Raw genomic sequence first — 22,792 nt, 5'->3', positions numbered from 1 at the left:
TAACGTAGGTTCTCCGTGGACAGCAGAATAGTCAGCCACATATGGGTGTTGTCCCAACACCTCCCAATTTGCGGATAAGCTCTCCAATAGCTCAGAGAGATGATTTTTTTTTTTTTCTCTGAGCACGTGCAGTGCCCGGGCCCCAATGGGCATGCCCGAGCCCTACCCATTTCCCCCTGCTTCCCCCTAATCCCCAGGATGTTCCTAGCTGTGGCCGGGTCGGCCGTATGGGGAGGCGGGTGGGTTGTGTGGCTGACTATCCTGCTGTCCACGGAGAACCTACGTTACAGGTAAGTAACTACACTTTCTCCTAGGACAAGCAGGATGAGTCAGCCACATATGGGTGACTCCCTAGCCGAGGGATGTACCGACTGGACCTGCGCCTTAGCGCTTTGTGCATCCCTCGCCTGGCTGTGGAGGCCGAGCCGGGCAGGGTAATCAGGCAAAGCAGGTAAAGTTGTGGAAACAAGGTTTTAGATAAAGTGCTGTGTTAACTGAGCAATAATACTCACAGAACAATGAACTGGTCAATGACAATCAATGAACAGTGAGAAACCAACTGGTCAACAGTGACCATTCGTACTTACATGTGAGAATTCATACTTGCCTATTCCACATTCAGTCTAGACAGGAGTGCTGGAAGACCTACTTAACTTACAGAACAGCGAAAACTGGTCAATGACAATCAATGAACAGTGAGAAAACCAACTGGTCAACGGTGACAATTCATAACTGGTCAATAGTGACAATTCGTACTTGCATATGAGAATTCATACTTGCCTATTCCACATTCAGACTAGACAGGATTGCTGGAAGACCTACTTAACTCGCAGAACAGTGAAATTGGTCAATGACAATCAATGAACAGTGAGAAACCAACTGGTCAACAGTGACAAATCGTACTTGCATGTGAGAATTCATACTTGCCTATTCCACATTCAGTCTAGGAAGGAGTGCTGGAAGAACTACTTAATCAATATCTGTAACACCCTACTTGATCAGTGTTTGTCGATATTTATAACACCCTACTTGATCAGTGTTTGTCAAGGCTGTGCTAGTGGTTGCTGTCCCTCCTGGGAGGGAAGAGCCACTTCCAAGACTGCTCGGCCGAATGCATTTGGAGCGTGGAATGCTATGTCGAGGTAGTAGTGCTTGGTGAAGGTGTGCATGGAGGACCAAGTGGCTGCATCGCAGATGTCCCCTATTGGTGTGTGGTGCAGATGAGCCGTTGTGTTGGCTATGGTTCTGCGCTGGTGGGCGTTGACTCCCACCTGCAGTTGGTGGATGCAGATTGGACAGTCCCTTCATGAAATTTGTGATTACTGGATGCCTCGACACTGGTTTGCTGTCTAGGCCAGCGTGGTATGCCGTGATTGCACTTAGGTGGACCTTGATGGAAGTGGGTTTTAGGTCCCCCTGAGATAAGCTCAGTATGTACTGCAGGATATCCGGTATGGGGCAGTTGTAGGGGTCTCGCTGCGTGTCTGTGCACTGGTAGCGGAACCTTCTCCCTTTCAACCCATAGCGTTTTATGGTTGAAGATCTTCTGGTTGCCATAAGAGTGTGCTCCACGTCTTGTGGTAGGTTCATCCTCTCATCATCCATGCGGTCAGGGCTAAGGAACGCAGGTCGTGGTGGAGGGTAAGGTTCCCGCGTTGTGTAATGAGAACTGCACTGATCGGGAGCGGGTAGAGGTGGGTGAACCGCTATTCCTTGCCGGAACGGGAACCATGGTTGCAGGAGCCCGAACAGGGCAATCATGATCACCGTTGCTCTGTCCTGAAGAATCTTCTGAAGGACTTAGGGTGTTCCAACTCACAGACAGACCGTTGGGGCTGAGACGGCGATGGGTTGATCTCTTTGCGCAGAAGGTCGAGTATTTTGAGTTCGGTTCGGTTGCAAACAGGTCGATGCTCGGTGTGCCCCAGGTGCTGAAGATCTTCTTCATCGCCGCTGGGTTGAGACACCACTCATTGGGATCCAGCTGCTGGCTGAGTCTTTCTGCCAGGTCGTTCTGCTCCCACAGGAGGTAAGTTGCCTGGATGGGGCATTGAATGGAGTTGGAGAACTCCCACATGTGGCAAGCTTCCTTGCATAGCGAGGTTGACCCTGTCCCTCCCTGTTTGTTGATATAGTGCAAGGCCACCTGGTTTTCTGTTTGGGTGAGGACTGCCCTGCCTGTTTGAAGGTTTCGAGGGCATTCCCTAAGGCCCTGAGCTCCAGTAGGTGGGTGGTCAGAGGTTGGGTACACTGGTCCCAGTGACGTCTGAGGTGCCCTTTCAGGGATCACATGAGTAGTCTGGTGTGCTGCACAACAAAGACCGGAGCGTGCTGACAATGAGCTGCTGGCAGGGATGCACTGGGCCAGGGATGTCATGGCGTCGATCTGGTAGTCCCGTAGGACGGCCTTGGTCTGCATGGTGTCGATGACTGCCCAGATGAACGATATCCCCTGGGTGGGTATCAGGTGGGATTTCATGTAGTTGATGAGGAACCCCAGTTCTTGGAGGAGGGTTATGGTGGTTGACGGGGCTGCCAGCTGTCAAGATAAGATAGGACGCGCACCCCTTGAAGGCGAGGATGTGCCACTGCCATGCACTTTGTGAACGCTCTTGGAGCCGTTGAGAGTCCAAGGGGCAGGACCTTGTACTGAAGCGACGATGCCTCCTGTGGGCTGGGTGCATGGGATACTAGCCAATACTCGGGCTGTAACAGGGCCAAGACTGTACCCAGAGAGTGCATCTGGACCTTGTGTATGCATCTGTTGAGCTTACAGAGATCCAGGAACGAGCGTTGTCCTTGTCCATGGTGACGCGGGGGTTCCTGGTGTAGAAACCCCTTGGTGATCTCCTCTGTTCGTCACCGCCTCTATTGATTCTGCCGAAGCAGGTCCTCTCCTTGCTGCAGGAAAGTTGGGTCGTCAGATGGAGGGTGCCCCGCCCACTCGGGGGGGGCGGAGTGGAAACGAATTCGGAATCCCTGCTTGATGATGCTGAGGGCCCACTGGTCGATGGTGATCCTGGGCCAAGCCTTCGCAGACAATCTGATCCTGCTAGGCCGGAGGGTGGTCAAGATTCTGTTTTTGTCTTGGGGAGAGGGCTGCCCTTGGATGCCCCTGCCCCTCGGGCGGTGCTTGTTTGCATAGCAGTTAAGTTACTGTTGCGAGCGCTGGGGCACAGACTGCTGCCAGTGTGGACTGGCTCAGTTGTGAGCTGGAGTCTCTCTTTTATTTTATTTATTTATTTCCTCTCACTGGCCTCCTGATAAAGCCGCATCTGGAACTGGAGCGCAGCAATTCGTGCACTCAGCATTGCGCCCTCGAAGGTCTTTTTCCCCATGGACACCAGCTGCTGGAGGAAGATTCTCGGGCCTCACTTCTCTTCATGCCCTGCAGAGGCTGGCTGTTAGCAGCAACATTCAGGAACTCCTGGAGAGATCTCTCGGTCTGGTGAGACTCCTATCGGCTTCCTGCAGGGGCTGGCGGCTAGCGACAGCATGCAGGACCTCCGGGAGAGATTTCTCGACCGGGCAAGTTGCAGTCGGCGGGATTGACTGAGCCAGGATGTTCTGGAGGCTCCTCACCGGATTTGTCTGTGGATCCCCCGCTGCTACGCTCCGATGAGGATGGCTGCTGGAGGAAGATTCTCGGGCCTCACTTCTCTTATGAAGTCTCTCAGTGCCCTCTTCCTTAGCTTGCGTGCACGTGGTGACATGTGCGCACAATGCAAGCCACACGGAAACCTCGAGCGCCGGATCCAATCAGTGGGCGCACAATTCATGAGGATCCAGAGTATTCATCCTCCTCCTGCATCCCAGTTGTTTCTTTAGATGATTCAGGCATCTTCAAGTTGATGAGTAGAAAAGTTGTAATGGAGAGCTGTAGAAAAATCCGACCGATGGGAACAGGCGGAAACTAAAGACTGGGGATTAGGGGGAAGCAGGGGGAAATGGGTAGGGCTCGGGCATGCCCAGTGGGGCCCGGGCACTGCACGTGCTCAGAGAAAAAAAAAAAAAAAATCAGCTGGCACACCTTAGTAAAAGAGGGGGTTCGTTTTAATTGTCATTGTCTTATTTCTATTTTATTATATATATTTTATACACAATACTCATTGTAAACCATTTAGAAATTCTGGGATAAACAGTATAGCAAATTTGAAATAAACTTGGAATAACTGTTTGAAGATAGCCCTTTTTCAGTAATTTAGATCTCAAAAGCAACACCTTTCTGGAAATCCTCCAGAGATGTACAAATATGTCGGATACGTAAAAATTGACCCACAGGTAAAGATGACATAAAATTATGAAAAATGTTACATTTAGATTTTTGGCTGTATACTTTTCATACACTTAAATTTGTATTATACACAGGAAGATTTTTTACAAACACTGTTTTTGGTTTTTGCTATTGAGTGGGACTACCTCCTTTGTTCATTTCCCATCGAGTTTTGTCCTAATCTACTTCTAAAACAAGCACTAGTGTCTCTTAACTATAGGGGCTTTTTAATGGTATCCCTGTAATTTATTGGGTTATGATAAGCTACCTTTCATATAAAATTGATTATTATAGCAGCGTTATGGAGCTGTATATATTGTGATGTCTTGTGGCTGCATTGGAAATCCCCTTCTCCTCCCCGTAGATGAACAGATTTCCTAGTAAAGCCGTGGGCTGTAGAACGGAGCCTCAGCCTGGCTAAGCTGTGACCATAGATGATAAAATTATGTATAAAAAAGAATGTTTATTCAGAAACAGACAGAACAATATGCGGAGCCCTAAATATGTAAAATCATAAACAGTGAAGGAAATGAAGGCAGCTACCTTTCCTATAAGACAGGTCCTATTAGGGGCAGCATCATGCATTTTACAATCCCTGATGTAGCTGCAACAGATCCACACAAACGGGTCAGGTGAAGTGATGGATTTAATTTTCCTGCTTCCTAGCTCAGGACAGAACTGAAATAATGAATAAAATATATAGCTTAGGAATGGCCTGTTAGGTTCAGGTGTTCATGGGCAAGTTCAAGATTTGTTACTATTACTACTTATCATTTCTATAGTGCTACTAGACGTATCTAAAACCAGCTTAGGCCTTTGGCCTTTCCCCTGCCTCTAAAAGCATAGAGCAAAAAGAGGCATTTTTAGAGGAGGGGAAAGGGCGGGAGGTGGGCCGACCTAGACTTAGTCGTACAGCAGGTATAACCAAAGGTTTTAACAGGTTGCCCAGTCGGCACTTATACGTTTTGACTTAGACCAAGTCAAAACAAGTATAAATGCCGAAAAGGGGCCACTGAGCTGATCGCGGCTGCCGCGATCAGCTCAGCGGCCCCGGCAACCTGCCCTCCCCAACCGCAATGCTCACGGCAGGAGAGATGGCTCATCTCCCTTGCCGCGATGGCGATCCCCCACCCCATGAACTGCGGCACTTCTGGGTGAGGATTGCGGCAGGAGAGATGAGACATCATCCCTGCCGCGATCCTCCCCCCGAAGTGCCGTGGTTCGGGGGGGGGGGATCGTCATCGCTGCAGGAGAGATGCCCATTCTCTCCTTCTGTGATCCACCCCCCCCCCCACTGAACTGATACAGGCAGGAGGGAGCCCAACCCATCCTTCCCCGGCAACCCCCCTCCCCTGAACCCCTCCTGCCCACGACAATCCCCCCCATGACCGCCCCCCTGAATCCCTGATCGGACCCCCTGAATCCCGTGACACCCCTCCCCACCCAGTGACACCACCCCCAACAGCTCCCCTTACCTAAAATCCGTTGGACAGACGGACAGGTCCCAAGCTTGTCCACCTAGCAGGCCCGCTATCCGCTTCTTAGGCGTCTGGGCCAACTGGAATTGAGCCCCATAGTGTATATGAAGAGAGATGCAACGGTGCTGGAGAGAGTCCAAGGGTCAATAGCCTGAAGATTCCTAAATGTATTGGTGAAGATTGGATAAGACTGAGGATAAGGGTGGTTAAGTGTGAAAGTTATCAGATGATGGTCAGAGAAATGAAGAACTGAACTGGAGAAATTGGGGAGTAAGCAGTTGGAGTAAAAGACAGGATCAAAGGCCATGGTCATTCTGGTGAGTATGGAGTATCAAAGCACAGCTGAAGAGTGAATGAGGATGCTAAAGCAAGAAATCTAAAGGCATAAGCATCAAAGAGGTCAGTAGCATGGTTGTTATAATCCTCAAGAATGAAGAAAGGAGATGAATGTTTGAGAAAGAAGGAAAGCCAGGAGTCAGACAGTGAGAAAGGGACTTACCAGGCAGGGGTTGACAAATGACTCTACCTGGAAAGATAGTGGAGTGAATAGACAGAAGAGTGGACTTCAGAGGAGGAAGAGTAGTGAGATTGAGGTGGAAGAAGAGGAAGAGTTTGAAATCTACAAGAAGGTGAAAGTAGCAGCCCGACACCACCTCCTCCACAGCCAGCTAAGTGTATGGGAAAAATAGTAATCTGCATGACACAGGCAGTAATTGAAGCAGAATCTTCAGGGCAAAATACTGGTCTTCACAACTATTTTTTAACCCTCATTTCCACATATCCACATAGGCTAAGAAGGCAACTAAAATGCTTGTCTCAATGAGAGTTAATATGTTATTTTATCAGAGAAAGTATTCATTGCCAGGACATGCTGGTCTCTGTTTAGCTGACACAGGCACATCCATTGTCTGCCAGCATTGTCTTGAGCTTGAATTAAGGATATGTTCGGTGGCTTCAATCATACACACACAAAAAATGTATATAAGGTGCTAATTAGAGAGTTGCGCGGGGACAGAAATCCCACCCGTCCCCACCTGTCCCCGCCAAAGTCCCACCCGTCCCCACCCGTCCCCGTGAGGACTTCCACCCGTCCCCACCCATCCCCGCAAGGAATCCCTCCGTCCCCACCCGTCCCCGCGAGGAATCCCCTACGTCCCCGCGAGGAATCCCCTACATCCCCACCCGTCCCTATAAACTACAGAAATAGTTATTTCATTTAATTATGCTACTGAATTAAAGGCTCTGGTAGAAACCCATTTAAAAATAAGCAAAAAGACTTTATTAATTTGGAAATATTAATTGGGAAGAATACATACTTTGTAAACGGGTTTCTACCAGAGCCTCTAATGTTTATAAATTTTTATCAACACAACTAATATACTACTTTATCCTTAAGCAAAAAAAAAAAAAATAATAATAATAATTTTTTTCCTACCTTTGTTGCCTGGTTTCTGCTTTCTTCATGTTCTCATTCAATTCCTTCCATCCACTGCCTCTCTTCTCTCTGTGTCTTCCATTTGCTCTGTTACTGTGCCTCTCCCTTTCTCCCCCCTCCCAAATTGATCTGGCACCCATCTTTTTCCCTCCGCTCCCCCCATAGTCTGGCACCTCTGTCTTCTTCCCTGCCAGCGTCTTCTCCCCATTCCCTCTTCCCCATTTCCTTTCAGTGTCCTTCTCCCCCACCATCTTCCCCCATGTCCTGTCAGGCAGCATCCTTCTCCCCCCTCTGCCTTCCCCATGTCCTTTCAGCATCCTTCTCCCCCCTCTGTCTTCCCCATGTCCTTTCAGCGGCCTTCTCCCCCCCCCTGTTTTCCCCATGTCCTTTCAGTGGCATTCTCCACCCCTTTGTCTTCCCCAGTGCTTTCAGGGTCCTTCTCCCCCCCCCTCTGTCTTCCCCATGTGCTTTCAGCATCCTTCCCCCCTCCTCCCGTTTACCCCATGTCCTTTCAGCGTTCTTCTCCACCCCTTTGTCTTCCCCAGTACTTTCAGCGGCCTTCTCCCCCCTTAAGCGTCTTTTCTTCTCCACTCCACCTTTCCTCCCTCCCTTTGTGGCGCTTTCGCACCCGACCGACAACAGAACAGGCCCGGTCGGACAAATCTCCCTGTCCTGTAGCCGCGAATCTAAATTACCTTCTTACAGCAGCTGGAGTAGTGAAGCTGCTGTAAGAGGTAATTTAGATTCGCGGCTACAGGGCAGGGAGATTTGTCGGCCGGGCCTGTTGTCGGTCGATCGGGGAACCTGACCGGCTGCGCACATTCTCTGGGGCGGACCGCCCCCTCCCCCCTCTTTCATACGCCATTGCCTTCTTCCTACCTGCCCTGCCGCACACAGCCGACCAGAAGTCTTCCTGATGTCAGCGCTGACGTCGGAGGAAGGGAGGGCTTTGCTTAAGCCCTCCCTCCGACGTCAGCGCTGACATCGGGAAGACTTCCGTTCGGCTGTGTGCTGCGACAGGGCAGGTAAGGAGGAGGAGACTACCCTCGCGGCTCAAGTGCACTGCGATCCAACCCCGCAGGAACCCCGCGACCCTCGGAGGCGTCCCCACAGGATCCCCGTGACCCAAAGGGGGAACCCGCGGGTCCCGCGGGATTCCCGTCATCCCCGTTCAGCTCTCTAGTGCTAATCAGAAAGTAAAACAAAAATCATACATCTATTTGATGACAAATGTGAACTTATCAATAGCTGCTGCCTGTATCAGTGCTATCAATGCAAATGATATGGCAACGTGCCTTTTGCAAAGACTCTAAAGACTGATAAAAGAAGCTATGTGAGCCAGTCCTGATGAAAATGAGTATTCTTAGATGACAACAATGCACTACATTGGTATATCCAGCAAAAAGTAATCAAAAGTTTTTAAATTAAATTTTTAAAAATCCTTTATTTGTTTAATACATATTGAAATTACAAAAAAGAGCAGCCAGTTAGTTTTTTCACCCCTGTTTTGGGACTCGTATTTCACCCTTCACCAATTTTCTGAAGTATTTCTTCTTTAAAATGTTCTTATTTTCTAAAATAATGAGTGTTAATGAAATGTAATGCTTAGTCTCCCACTGCCCTTAATTTTTGTTTTATTCCTTCTCAAACCACATTTTTTGAGATGGATAACCAGAACAGCATGCAGGATTCCAGGTGTAGTTGTATGAGTGCTTTATACTGAGGCATAATATCCTTGGATTTGCTATCAATGTCTTTTCAAATGACCTCCAGGATACAAATGTTCTGCTTCCATTGGCTGGAATTATATGCTCTTCAACGCTAGGGGAGAGATGTGGGTTAAAGGGAAGGGAAGCCTCCTAACTGGTTTATTTCCTTTTTCTTCTTTTCACTCCTTACAGCATGGGTGTCAAAGTCCCTCCTCGAGGGCCGCAATCTAGTCAGGTTCTCAGGATTTCTCCAGTGAATATGCATGAGATCTATTAGCGTACAATGAAAGCAGTGCATACAGATAGATCTCATGCACATTCATTGGGGAAATCCTGAAAACCCGACTGGATTGTGGCCCTCAAGGAGGGACTTTGACACCCCTGCCTTACAGATAAAGATGTAGACATGAGAAGAGTAGCCTAATGGTTAGTGCAATGAACTGCCTACAATTCCTACTGCAGCTTCTTCTATGACTCTGGGCAAGTCATGTAACCCTCCATTGCTCCAGGTACAAACTAAGTACCTACAGTATATATAAAAGAGGGCTGATTGAAAAGTAATGAGATTACTTCTTGGGGAAAATAAATTAAACACATGTGGCAACACTGTGCTGATTCTTGTGAAGCTCGTACATCGACGTTTCTGAGCCTGCAGTTGGACTATCATAGTCTTCATTGTTGGGTCTCAGCAAGAGGAAGAACTTTGAACATTTCATCATGGCAGATGAGGAAGACAGACATATCTATGAGAGTACGCAGCACGGCTATTTGTTTCATCATTGTACGCTTGCCATAACATTTCAAGGAGTTTCATTACCGCTCTTTCTAAGTTTAACACAAAATTCAAACACACACTTCTGGCATACTCTCGCCTCTGCATATTCTCACAGACACCTCTTCCTCATCCGCCATGATGAAACGTATGAAGGGTCTCGCTGTGACCCAATAATGAGGACTATGGCAGGCCAACTGCGGGCTCAGAAACGTCGATGTACGAGCTTCACAAGAACCAGCACAGTGTTGCCACATCTACTTCTTGGAAAGAAAACAGAGGCAGTCTCATTTCTTCACAATCAGCCCTCATAATATGTAAACCACTTGGATTGTAACCACAGAAAGGCAGTATATCAATCCCATCCCTTACCCTGCATCTGTCTGTTAAAACTAAGATCCTTGTTAAGTGATTTAGATGCTACATTGACAGGTGTTCAAACTAAATGATGGGGGAGGAAGATGGAAACTGATTGAAATTGACCATCACCCTCAACAAAAAAAATAAGGCTTCCTTTTACTAAAGGGCATTATGCCCTAAAGCATGCTTAGCATGTGAAAAGTAGGCTACCATAAAATGCATTTAAAGTGTTTTGCAGTATTTTGCCTGTTAGCATACACTAAGTGGCAGATTTTTTTTAAAAAAAGCACCTGAAAGTTAGGCATTGGCAGGTTCCAAGATTTAAAAAAATATTAGGCGCTCTCCGGAACCAGTGCCTGAGTCCATGGCACCTAGTGATGCCAAAGCCTGGAAGTGGGCGTGTTTAGGGGCAGTGCTGGACTTTGGCATCACTAGGGTGCCACTCACTGCGATTCTATAAGGACACTAGGCGCTGGAAATGTAGGCCTGTAAAACCCTGACTCGTATATATATGGCGCCTAGGGTCCTTGCTAGCTGTGATTCTGTAAGCGGCACCTGTCTGTGATTGACACGCAGCAGGCACCATTTTTTTAGGCACCTGCCATGGCAGATGCTGCTTATAGAATCAGCCCCCTAAGTATGCATTAACTTTTTTTATATATATATTTTTTTTCAAGGTAGCATGTCATGGGCAGAGAATGAGCTAGCACATTTACATTAGCAAGCTCTAACTGGCTAAATAAAGTAGTTAATACAGGTAGCACTTAGTGATTCTTACATAAGAGGTGGAAAGTGTTCCTGCATTAATTTTTTGTTAGACCTACATGCTACCCTGTTTCTCCGAAAATAAGACTTATCCCCAAAATAATCCCTAACATGATTTTTAAAGATGCTCCTAATCTAAGCCCTACCCCCAAAAAATAAGCCCCAGTTAAGATCGATGCAGAGGGAATGCCCCAGCAGGGAAGGCCGCAAAGCAGCCAATTCAGAGCGTTGCTGCCGCTGCTGTTTTTGGAGGCCTCGGAGTGGAGGTTTGTCAGTCTCACGGTGGGAGGGTTGGTAGGGTTCTGCTGCACAGGGGCATGGGAGGGAGGGATAGAAAGATGCTGCACCATCAGATGGGTGAGAGGGGAGGAAAGATGCTGCACATGAGTGGTGGGAGAAAGGAAAGGGGAAGAATTGGGGTGGAGGAGAGGAAGGGAAAGATGATTGTTGTACATGAAAATAAAATAAGACATCCCCGAAAATAAGCCCTAATGCATTTTTTGGACCCAAAATTAATATAAGACACTGTCTTATTTTCGGGGAAACACAGTAATAAGAAAAAAAAAAAAAAAGAAGAATACATAAATTGTGTATCACACAGTGCTAATTATGACTAGAAGAGATAACCAAGAGCAGGGTGCTTGTATGAAGATCTGTAAAACGAAGATGAGGGAAGGAAGGAAACAGGCACAGATGCTCATAGTCTAGGTTAGGGGTAGGCAATTCCAGTCCTTGAGAGCCGAAGCCAGATCAGGTTTTCAAGATATCCACAATAAATATGCATGAGATAGATTTGCATCTCAAGGAGGCAGTGCATGAAAACCTGACCTGGCTCCGGCTCTTGAGGACCGGAATTGCCTACCCCTGGTCTAGGTAAAACGTTCCAGTCCTGCAGCCTCTAATGTGGAGGCAGATCTAAAGATTGCTGCTGTCACAGAGACATGGTTCATTGAGTCCCATGGGATGCAGCCATTTTGGGTTATGAAGACAGGGTAGGCAGAAACCTCATTTTCTGGGATGCACCAGGGAAGAGCCTGAGGCTCTGATTGGCTCAGGTTGCATAAGGCCCCTTCTATGTGTTGGCGCTGCCGATGGTGGAGTGGGTGGAAACCCCCCTCCCCCACTTAGAGAGGAAACTGTAATTTTTTCCTAAAACAGGGAAAAATTACATTTTCCTCTGTAATGGGGGGTTCCCCCTGAACCCCCTAACGGCAGCGCAAATACTTCTAAGTAAAGTGGGGGGGTTCCCCCCACTTTCCCCCTCATAGCGCTTTAAATTTAACTTTTAATCTGGCGTGCTGACGTCCTGCACGCATTTGTCTGAGCTCCATTGTCTGTGCGCGCTTTCATCTATGTACCTGTTTGTGGCGGGAGAGAGTTGGCATCGCTCCCACTGATGGGGGCGGGGGGCTTGCTTGGTAGCGGGAGAGAGGGGTATCTTTCCCGCTGCAGGGGATGGGGGGTTGGATGGCAGCTGGAGAGATTGAACATCTTTCCTGCTGTTGTGTTTTTGTTGTGTTTTTTTTCTTTTTGCATTTATTCTGTGCATATGCCCATCGCTATCACCAGTGATGGGCACATGCAAATTTAGCGCGTCTTCGCTACTCTCCACCAACCTCATTTGCATGAGCATTTTTTGGAGAATGACTCACTTTTTTAAAATTCACTACCAGAATAACTGTGCTAGCAACCTGTCATTTTTTAACTGTTTTTTAAGAATCTAGGCCTTACTCTCTAACTAGCTTTCTAGTCCCACCTCATTCACCTTGTCCCCGGCTAACTCATTTTCACCCCATCTTTCAAAGTCTCTATTTTCACTACCTATCAACCCCTCCAAGTCCTTCACATCATCTCCACCCCTTCTTATTCTTTTCCACTCAGTCTCATGCTATCCAGTGATTGGAAAAGGCCAAGTATGAGGTCCTATACAGAATACAAAAAGTGGAAGGGCTACATATAGACAAGATAAGAGCAAGAGTCCAAAATCAAGCCACTTTATTAAAAAGAATGAGGCCGCAAAATTCAGATAGAATGGATATACTGTACTAGGGACACAACATGGTCCGTGTTTTGGTAACATATACCTGCCTCAGGAGTCCTTAGGAAAATAAAAACACATATTAAAAGCTAAAATATGTATAACATAGTGAGGTGAGATATTAATGTACTTGTATGCACAAATTAATAGTGTGTTGTGTGAAAAGGCAATAACTTTGCTCTTTGGACGGGTACGCCAGTGCTAGCTTACTCTAGTATTCTATAGCAGAACCTTGGTGCCAAGATGCTATTATAGAACTGGTTCTATGCATATAGCATTGGAGCACCTAAACTGAGGCACCAATTTATAGAATTGCCACCAATGTAAAGGCTCAATATATTTATCCATAGTAGCATTTGGGGGGGGGGACACTGCTACTGCTAAACTTATCAAGACAGGGAGACCCCTTGCCACAATAAGTTCAGCGGCTGCGTCTACTTACAATGTAGGCCAGCATTTTGCTGGCCTACATTGTATGCGTCTACCGCTGCCCTAGGAAGAAGTGTACGGCTGCCCAGGTCCGCCTAAGGCTACTTCCGGGCCAAACCATGCCTGCGTCTAGCCTTAGGCGGGCTTGCGCGCCTTCCTAGGCTTCTGGACGCCTGCCTCGGGAGCTGTTTTTCTAAAAACGTGTGTCCCAGTTGGCTGGTTAGATAGCGGTAGGACGCCGTTTATAGAATCCGGGCCTGAATGTCTAGGATTAAATTAGCCAGCAGAGGTCAGCATTTAAAGAAATAAAAGAAATGCTGACAACTACTAGCTGAATGTTGACCAGTACATGTTTAGTTTTATTTGAGGCAACTCAGATTGTATTACTGTGGCAGTGGATCCTAAGTAACTCCAAGGTGTTTGGAACAGTGATTTTGACATTGGGTTTGGTTAGACCAGTGACTCCCAAACTTTATTTTAGCTCTGGCACCCTAAACGGAGCAAATGATTTTCGTGACACATTATAATTGAAATTATAAAAGTGCAAAACCAACAAAAAAATAAACCCCCTTTTCGAAAACCTTGATAGCGATTTTTAGCGTAGGCCGGTGTGCTGAATATTCTATGCTGCTCCCAATGCTCATAGGAATTCTGAGTGTCAGGAGCAGCGAAAAGCATTCAGTGCCCAGCCTGTGCTAAAAATTGCTATTGTGGTTTTGTAAAAAAAAAGGGGGGGGGGGGTAAATTTGAGTTATTTATTTAATGTTCTTTAAACTATAGATAATTGGAACAATGGTGAAACTAAGTAGATAGAATTGCTAATCAATGGAATGGATATTCTTGTTTTTGAGTGCAAATTAACTCAAAACGTGGCTCGATAGTCAACAAGCAAACACGCATTTCATCATCCACCATCTGCAGTCGTTCTCATTTTTTTTAGATTTAATTTATTTTGGAGCTGAAAATCCAAGTTCGCAACGATAAGAAGATCCAAACAGTAACAAAGCCTTGATTGCTTTGTTGCTGAAGTTAGGATAACTAATGCATAAAAAAAATAAAACTAACATTACTTGCCATTAGTTTTCAAGGATCAATCAGGTCAAAGAATGATGTTTGTGTGGATGGTTGTATCCTTACAGCGCACAGACACTCAAGCATACGCGATGTACATATCATCTATTCTAGTGTATACTTACAGTATAAAGGGTATTTTTAAAATTTAAGTAAAATTCTGGAATCTCTTGTAGCACACTCAGAATCTCAGGGGGGACACACAGCTTGAGAGACACTGGATTAGACTGTAGCCAGTTTGATGAGGTGGATGCTGAACGAGGCTGGGTGGCGAACTTTATCTGGGAAGGTGGGATGCTGATTAGAGGTCTGCACGGGAACGGGGATCGCAGGAATCCCGCAGGAATCCCCCCCTAACCCATGGGGACCCCCCTCTGGCCCACGGGACTCCCACGGGGATGGAAGGCTTTGGAAGCAGGGTTCGTCCATATAATATAATGGGCACGTCAGCCTTAGTAAAAGAGGGGGTTTATAAGTTAAGTACCAGAACAGAAAACAAAAAAAGGGTTCCACCAAAGAGATTCCACAAGGAAAACAGCAGCGCAAACACAAAAGAAACTGTGGAATAGATGAAATTGCTGCTTTTTATGGGGATGGAGGTAATTCCTTGTGGGGACAGAGAGGATCCTGGTGGGGATGGGTGGGATTTCTGTCCCCATTCAACTCTCTAGCGCTGAGACCAGGCCTAGATGCAGTGCTGGGCGGTCAGTCTTTTGGTCTGTGATTGTTTTGTTAACAGGCTGTATTGAAGTCTGTGCAATCAGTGGTAGATGAAATCAGTCTGGTCAAGCTTGGGCTAAGTTGGATGCAGGGTGGGTGCAGAGCTTTTGGACCGGGGGGGGGGGGGAGGCGGTGCTAGATGTTAAATCAGATCTGGGAAGCTGTTCGGTGGCCTCTAGAACTGTGTGAAGGGGGGGGGGAGCAAGTGCTAGTCGCTGCCTCGCCTCGCTGGGCGGGGATGCCCCTGTCCTCGCAGTCCCCCTCCTCTTCCTCCTCCTCTATGCGCGCCGTGGCAGAAGCGGCGCCATGGAGCGGGAGGTGCAGGAGAGCCGGAGGAAGGGAGCGGGAACCCGGCGGCGGCGGCAGCAGCCAGCGCTGAGAGCGTAGCCAGCGGCGTAAACATGTGGTGCCTGCACTGTGCCTCCGACAAGAGCCCGAGCCTCCTCCAGCAGAAGCTCCGGCACTGGTGAGAGAGAGCCCGACGGGCCGGGCCATTGCCGAGAGGGAGGCGCGTTCCCGCCACTGCATCTCCTCAGACCCCGCTGCCAAATAGACAGGAAGGAGGGTTAGGTTTCGTAGAGACCAGAATACGTGTATGCTCTTCGTCGGTCGTTATTCTTTCTCAAGGGCCTTTTGTAGTGTCTTTATCGTGTGTGGGGTTTTGTTTTTTTTCTCTGTTCATGCACTTACCCTTATGGCAGTATGCCTCTTACAGCAAAATCTTTTGCAGCCAAAGCTTGCTCTCTCAAAGACTTCCTCACACTGACTGACCCTTTCTGTCTATCCCGATTTTTTATTTTTTTTTAAAGTCTCTGGGCCCTACTCCATCCCTTCATCACATCCCTTTTCTGTTGCATCTATAACCCCCCATCTCTTAGTTCCCTAATGTACATTAGGTATTGCTAGAGCAGGGGGGATGCAGTCAGGTCATGGGGTGACAGTCTGAATCAGTTCTGGTTTTACTGCATGAATGGGTATATAGTGCTGCTTTTCTTTTGAAACTCTGTAAGGCAAGCCCACCTACCTCTCAATGCATGCAACAAGCGAAAACCAGGACTAACTCAGGTAATCCCCCCCCCCCCCTTTCCCTTGAAATGGAATTATAGCAAAGCAGTGTTTGGGGATATTAAGTGGAGCCTTAACTGGTACTATATTAAATAAGTTGACATTTTTGTGCTATACTATATAATCTGTTTTGTTTGTTGTTTTCATATGGTAGTATTATCTAGTCCAGTGTTCTTCAACCACCGGTCCATGGACCAGTGCCGGTCCACAGGGCCAGCACGTGCATCAGGCTTAAAACAGTGTTCTTCAACCGTCGGTCCACGGTGCGATCAATGCGGCATTATCTTCGAGCCAGCTCCCTCTTCCTAACTGATTCAGTGCACAAAGCCACGGGCAGTGGCTCCTACGGGCATCCTGCGCCTGAACCGGAAGCCTTCTCTCTGACGTTGCAACATCAGAGGGAAGGCTTCCAGATGAGGCACTGGACTTGCAAGGTGCAATTAGTACTATTATGGGGCGGGGTCTGAGATGGAGATTGGGTAGAGATGGGCAGGGTCTGGCCCACGACTTAGCCCAGTGTTCTTTAACCGTTGGTGCATGGACCGATGCCGGTCCACAGAATAATTCTTTTATTTCTGCCGGTCCATAGGTGTAAAAAGGTTGAAAAACACTGATCTAGTCAATGATTTATTGCTATTACAGTATACAGTATATGTTTTGATTTATTATATTTTTGTCGGGTTTTGTAACATGCTATGAGTGCTGGCTTACCAACAGAATGGCATGACCCCCCTCCAAAAAAATTACAATTCCTGCAGGGAGATTTTAGGCTAGTCCAGCTTTGCAACAACCCTATCCGGATGTATTATGTCCCTATGGGATCTTTCTATCCTTGTCCCATTCCCGCGAGCTCTGTCCCTGCCCCATTCCTGCAAGCTCTATCCTCATCTGCACAAGCCTCAAACACTTTAAAATTATAAGTGTTCAAGGCTTGTGTGGTTAAGGCAGAGCTTGCAGGAAAGGGACAGGACAGAACTCATGGGGACGGGATGGGGATATTGAGATCATGTGAGGATGGGGACAAATTTGTCCCCATGTCATTCTCCAGTTTGAATTGCATACATGATATAGATTAGAATACAGGATGTCTTGAATGAGATCTGGGAGACTATTTGTTGCCAATAAAGCTTGTGGAAGTAGTCTGACAATCTTATCAAATTTCTTGAGTCTGAATATCGGCCTATTTGCTATATTTTGTAACAGCTGTACTCAATGTAGTTGTGTTGCATTTATCCCAGCGTATAATGAATTGCAGTAGTCGAGTTGTGAGAGAGTAAGCATTTGTACCAAAATAGCAAAGTGATGTTCAAAGAAGAGTGGTCTGATCAGTCATTTCATACTGTATGAGGTTTTCTTTACTAGGTTGGATACTTGTGGTGAATACACACTGCTTCAAAATATAAGTTAAAAAGCAGTACTAGACAGAGAAGTCTTCCTCTTGGAACTGAGTAACTTGGCAGCACTATTATATGGTTAGTCACCCTCATAGGAGTCAACTTTTGAAAATGATTGGAGATGCTCAACTCATAACTCAGAACAATTTTTCCCTTATCCAGCAAAGGGAGAAAAAATAAAGAAAAACCAAAATGCATCTGGTAGTGAATGATCAACCTGTATCTAAATGTCAAGAGCAAGGCAGGTAATGTAGACATATCAAAAGTGGGAGTCCTCAACTCTCTCCTCCCCCTTGCAGCTTGTCAGCATCATACTCTCTCTCCACTGAAGTCATTTATAGCACTTTTAAGAACATAAGAATTGCCACTGCTGGGTCAGACCAGTGGTCCATCGTGCCCAGCAATCTGCTCAAGTGGCAGCCCTCTGGTCAAAGACCAGCACCCTAACTGAGACTAGATCTACCTGCATACATTCTGTTCAGCAGGAACTTGTCTAACTTCGTCTTGAATCCCTGGAGGGTGTTTTCCCCTATGACAGACTCCAGAAGAGCGTTCCAGTTTTCTACCACTCTGGGTGAAGAAGAACTTCCTTATGTTTGTACGGAATCTATCTCCTTTCAACTTTAGAGAGTGCCCTCTTGTTCTCCCTACCTTGGAGAGGGTGAACAACCTGTCCTTATCTACTAAGTCTATTCCCTTCAGTACCTTGAATGTTTCGATCATTTCCCCTCAAATCTCCTCTGTTCGAGGGAGAAGAGGCCCAGTTTCTCTAATTTTTTGCTGTACAGCAACTCCTCCGGCCCCTTAACCATCTTGGTTGCTCTTCTCTGGACCCTTTCAAGTAGTACCGTGTCCTTCTTCATGTACGGCGACCAGTGCTGTACGCAGTACTCCAGGTGAGGGCGCACCATGACCCGGTACAGCGACATGATAACCTTCTCTGATCTGTTTGTGATCCCCTTCTTAATCATTCCTAGCATTCTGTTCGCTCTTTTCGCCGCCGCTGCACATTGCGTGGATGGCGTCATCGACTTGTCGATCAGAACTCCTAAGTCTCTTTCCTGGGAAGTCTCTCCAAATACCGCTCCGGACATCCTGTACTTGTGCATGAGATTTTTGTTACCGACATGCATCACTTTACACTTATCCTCGTTGAACCTCATCTGCCATGCTGATGCCCATTCCTCGAGCCTTATTATGTCATTTTGCAGATCTTCGCAATCCCCTTGTGTCTTCACTACTCTGAATAACTTCGTATCGTCCACAAATTTAATCACCTCACTCGTCGTACCTATCCCCTCAGCCTATTTACACTATACTCTGTTACCCCAATTTTTCATTTTCCCTAATTTTTTTTTTACCCCTCACTCTTCCTGATCCTTTTCCCCCCTCCCTATTCCCCCTGCATTGGTACAATTTGATGTTTTATATTTGGGAGCAGGGAGTTTAATAGTTCTCCTGCTCAGCTCTTAAATCTTTTTAGCCTGTTCTGCTTTTCATTTTCCTTTGACCCCCCCCACCTCCACACCCCAGTAAGCTCCAATCCACTTTTCCCTATCCAGCAGCTGTTAAATGCAGGTTTGGCTCGCCCATCCCTTTGCTGATTCCCACTTCTCACTCTCCTCTACAGGTAAGACTTCCTAATGTTTGTAGATTTAACTTATCTTCATTTTGTGATTTTCATGTTAACCACAGGCTTGGATCATTCTTCTACTGCTACTAAAATTTAATATTTCTTTAGTGCTACCAGATGCATGCAGTGCTGTACATTAAACATGCAAGAAACGGTCCCTGCTCGAAAGAGCTTACAATCTAATTATGATAGACAAACTGGGTAAAAATGGTGAATCAATATATTCTGCTTATGTAGAAAAATACAAAGGATTGAAAAGGTAGAGAGGGACTGTTCTCCCTGGCTCCAGGCACATTCCTGTTTCTGGAACTGGTTTCCCTTCCCCTTTTGCAGCTCTTCATGACAACGAATTCCGAATAGAAACATAGAAGATGACGGCAGAAAAGGGTTACAGCCCATCAAGTCTGCCCACTCTGCTTACCCACCCCCTGTCTATGCCCTAATGACCCAATTTTCTTATCTTGACCCTCGTAGGGATCCCACATGGGTATCCCATTTATTCTTAAAGTCTGGTACGCTGTCTGCCTCGATCACTTGCACTGGAAGCTTGTTCCAATGATCAACCACTCTCTCTGTGAAGAAATACTTTCTGGTGTCGCTTACTACCCATTCCTATGGCCATGTTAGGAAACAATTGAAGACCTATCTTTTTTTCTAAATATTTGACTGTTTAACGAATCATCTTATTTCATGTAAAAAGTTTACTTTTATAACTTTTTGTAAACACGATCAATAAGCACAATGTTATGTTATGTTACTGCAGTACTCACAGATTCCAGGCTAATGTCCACTTTCTGTCTGCAGAATCCACATTAGATTCTTTGCCACATGCTCATCCTGAGCTCTGGAAGTTCAGCAAGGATCACATTTTGAAACCTCATAGAATACTTCTTGAATAGTAGAATATGGTCTAACAGCCCAGAGCATAGGAGCATGCACTCGCACTAAGCCACTGTGTTGCTCCAGTGGCCAAGGATCAAGCATCCAGCTCAAGGAGCTGATTTGAAACCTGGGAGGTGGTTGCAGAGTTTTACCAAGAGCAAAGAGAGGAGAAAGCCAGAGAGCCATACCAGGAAAGACAGTTTGAGACAGCATCTCCAATACTGCCAGTATTCTCTTGCCACTATTGCTCCCTTTCACATTCCATATCTGTTCCCTCGGTCTCTTTTCCTCTAACAACCTGTGCTACTCTTTCCTTTCCCTGCTTCTCTTATCAACTCCTCATCCCCTTTCCTAGTGCCTCCTTCAGCACTTTTTCCCCCAATCTAGGAAGTCTATCTGACTTACCATATATACTCAAATATAAACCAGGATTTTTGGGCCAATACTCGGACTGGAAGAGCGTCACCAGCGGGGTGCCGCAGGGCTCCATACTTGGACCCGTGCTCTTCAGCATCTTCATAAACGATCTGGACATAGGTACGACAAGAAAGGTGATAAAATTTGCAGACGATACAAAGTTATTCAAAGTAGTGAAGATGCAGGGGGATTGCAAAAATCTACAAAGTGACATAATCAGGCTTGAGGAATGGGCTGCGGCATGGCAGATGAGGTTCAACGTTGACAAGTGTAAAGTGATACATGTTGGTAGCAAAAATCTCATGCACAAATACAGGATGTCCGGAGCGGTACTTGGAGAGACTTCCCAGGAAAGGGACTTGGAGGTTCTGATTGACAAGTCAATGAAGCCGTCCGCACAATGTGCAGCAGCGGCAAAAAGGGCAAACAGAATGCTAGGAATGATAAAGAAGGGGATCACGAACAGATCGGAGAAGGTTATCACGCCGCTGTACCGGGCTATGGTGCGCCCTCACCTTGAGTACTGCATACAACACTGGTCGCCGTACATGAAGAAGGACACGGTACTACTCGAAAGAGTCCAGAGAAGAGTGACTAAGATGGTTAAGGGGTTGGAGGAGCTGACGTAAAATGAAAGATTAGAGAAACTGGGCCTCTTCTCCCTCGAACAGAGGAGATTGAGAGGGGACATGATCGAAACATTCAAGGTACTGAAGGGAATAGACTTAGTAGATAAGGACAGGTTGTTCACCCTCTCCAAGGTAGGGAGAACGAGAGGGCACTCTCTAAAGTTGAAAGGGGATAGATTTCGTACAAACGTAAGGAAGTTCTTCTTTACACAGAGAGTTGTGGAAAACTGGAACGCTCTTCTGGAGTCTGTCATAGGAGAAAACACCCTCCAGGGATTCATAACAAAGTTAAACAAGTTCCTGCTGAACAAGGACGTACGCTTGTAGGGTTAGTCTCAGTTAAAGCGCTGGTCTTTGACCAGAGGGCCGCCACGTGAGCGGACTGCTGGGCATGATGGACCACTGGTCTGACCCATCAGCGGCAATTCTTATGTTCTCCTGATTACAGCCACTGCCTTATCACACTGCTTTGTCACCTTCAGATCCTCAGACACTATCGCCCTAAAGTCCCTCTCCCTATCCGTGCATATCAGCCTCTTGCCTCCCAGCACTTACATCTCCCTCAGATTTCTGCTTCCCAAATGCATCATTCTGCACTTCTTTGCATTGAATTTTAATTGCCAGATATCAGACCATTCTTCCAACTTTTGCAGATCGATTTTCATGTTTTCCACTCCCTCCGGGGGTGCCCACTCTGTTACCAGTCTTGGTATCATCTGCAAAAAGACAAACCTTTCCTTCTAATCCTTCGGTAGTATCGCTCACAAACATATTGAACAAAATCGGCCCCAGCACTGATCCATGAGGCACTCCACTACTCACCTTTCCTTCCTCTAAGCAAATTCTGTTAACCACCACCCTCTGACTTCAGTCCGTCAGCAAGTTTCTAATCCATTTCACCACTTTGGGTCCTAATTTCAGCATGTCATGTTTGTTCAGGAACCTCCTATGAGGAACCATTTCAAAGGCTTTGCTGAAATCTAAGTAAATTATATCTACTGTGTTTCCCCCCAAATAAGACAGTGTCGTATTAATTTTGGGCCCAAAAAACACACTAAGTCTTATTTTGGGGGTATATACACGATCATCTCTCCCTTCCTCTCCTTCACAACAGTTCTTCTTTGTTTTCTCTCCCACACATGTGCAGCATCTCTGCTCCTCTCCCATCCCCATGCAGCAGAACCCTTGTCCAGGTTCTATCCTTCCCTCCCATCCCCATGCAGCAGAACCCTTGTCCAGGTTCTATCCTTCCCTCCCATCCCTTGTGCAGCAGAACCCTTGAGCACCTCCGCCCGCCCTGCTGTGCAGCCGAACCCCCGCTGACCTTCCATCCTTCCCGTCCTCCCATCCGTACCCTGCCAATCGCGGGCAAGCCCTACAAATCAGCGCTCTCTTCAAATCAGCGCTGGGCTGGCAGCACTGTAAACAGGCTGCTTTTGCCTTATCCGCCAGTGAATTCCCTCTGCCGCATCACTGATGATGTCATCAGTAACGCGGCAGAGGGAATTCACCGGCAGACAAGGCCGAAGCAGCCTGTTTAGAGTGCTGCCGACCTGACGCTGATTTGGAGGGAGGTACCGGTATGTAGGGCACGGTCGGCGGTTCGGATGGGAGGGGAGGATGGCTCTGCGGGGGCGGGGGGAAGCGCTGCCAGCGAATCCCGACTAGGGGTTATTTTTGGAGTAGGGCTTATATTAAGACCTACCCTGAAAATCATGCTAG

At 46.9% G+C, this 22,792-nt stretch overlaps 1 protein-coding gene across 5 annotated transcripts in view; it reads left to right on the top strand.

The window, feature by feature from the left end:
* Nucleotides 1-22,792, top strand: part of IQSEC2 (IQ motif and Sec7 domain ArfGEF 2) — a 529,618-nt gene that overhangs the window by 354,901 nt on the left and 151,925 nt on the right. Inside the window, exon 1 of one of the 5 annotated variants that reach the window (XM_033921424.1) lies at nucleotides 15,333-15,516. The exons of the other annotated variants lie outside the window; for them this stretch is intronic. Coding sequence (XP_033777315.1) covers nucleotides 15,452-15,516 — 65 coding nt within the window. The 5' untranslated portion in view covers nucleotides 15,333-15,451. Of the gene's footprint in view, nucleotides 1-15,332; nucleotides 15,517-22,792 lie in introns of those variants that run through there. 5 annotated transcript variants of the gene reach the window in all.

This window comes from Geotrypetes seraphini, chromosome 1 (assembly GCF_902459505.1).
Source record: "Geotrypetes seraphini chromosome 1, aGeoSer1.1, whole genome shotgun sequence".
NCBI lineage: Eukaryota > Metazoa > Chordata > Amphibia > Gymnophiona > Dermophiidae > Geotrypetes > Geotrypetes seraphini.
Note: the sequence above shows the minus strand (reverse complement) of the source record. Positions and strands in the feature narration are given on the sequence as shown.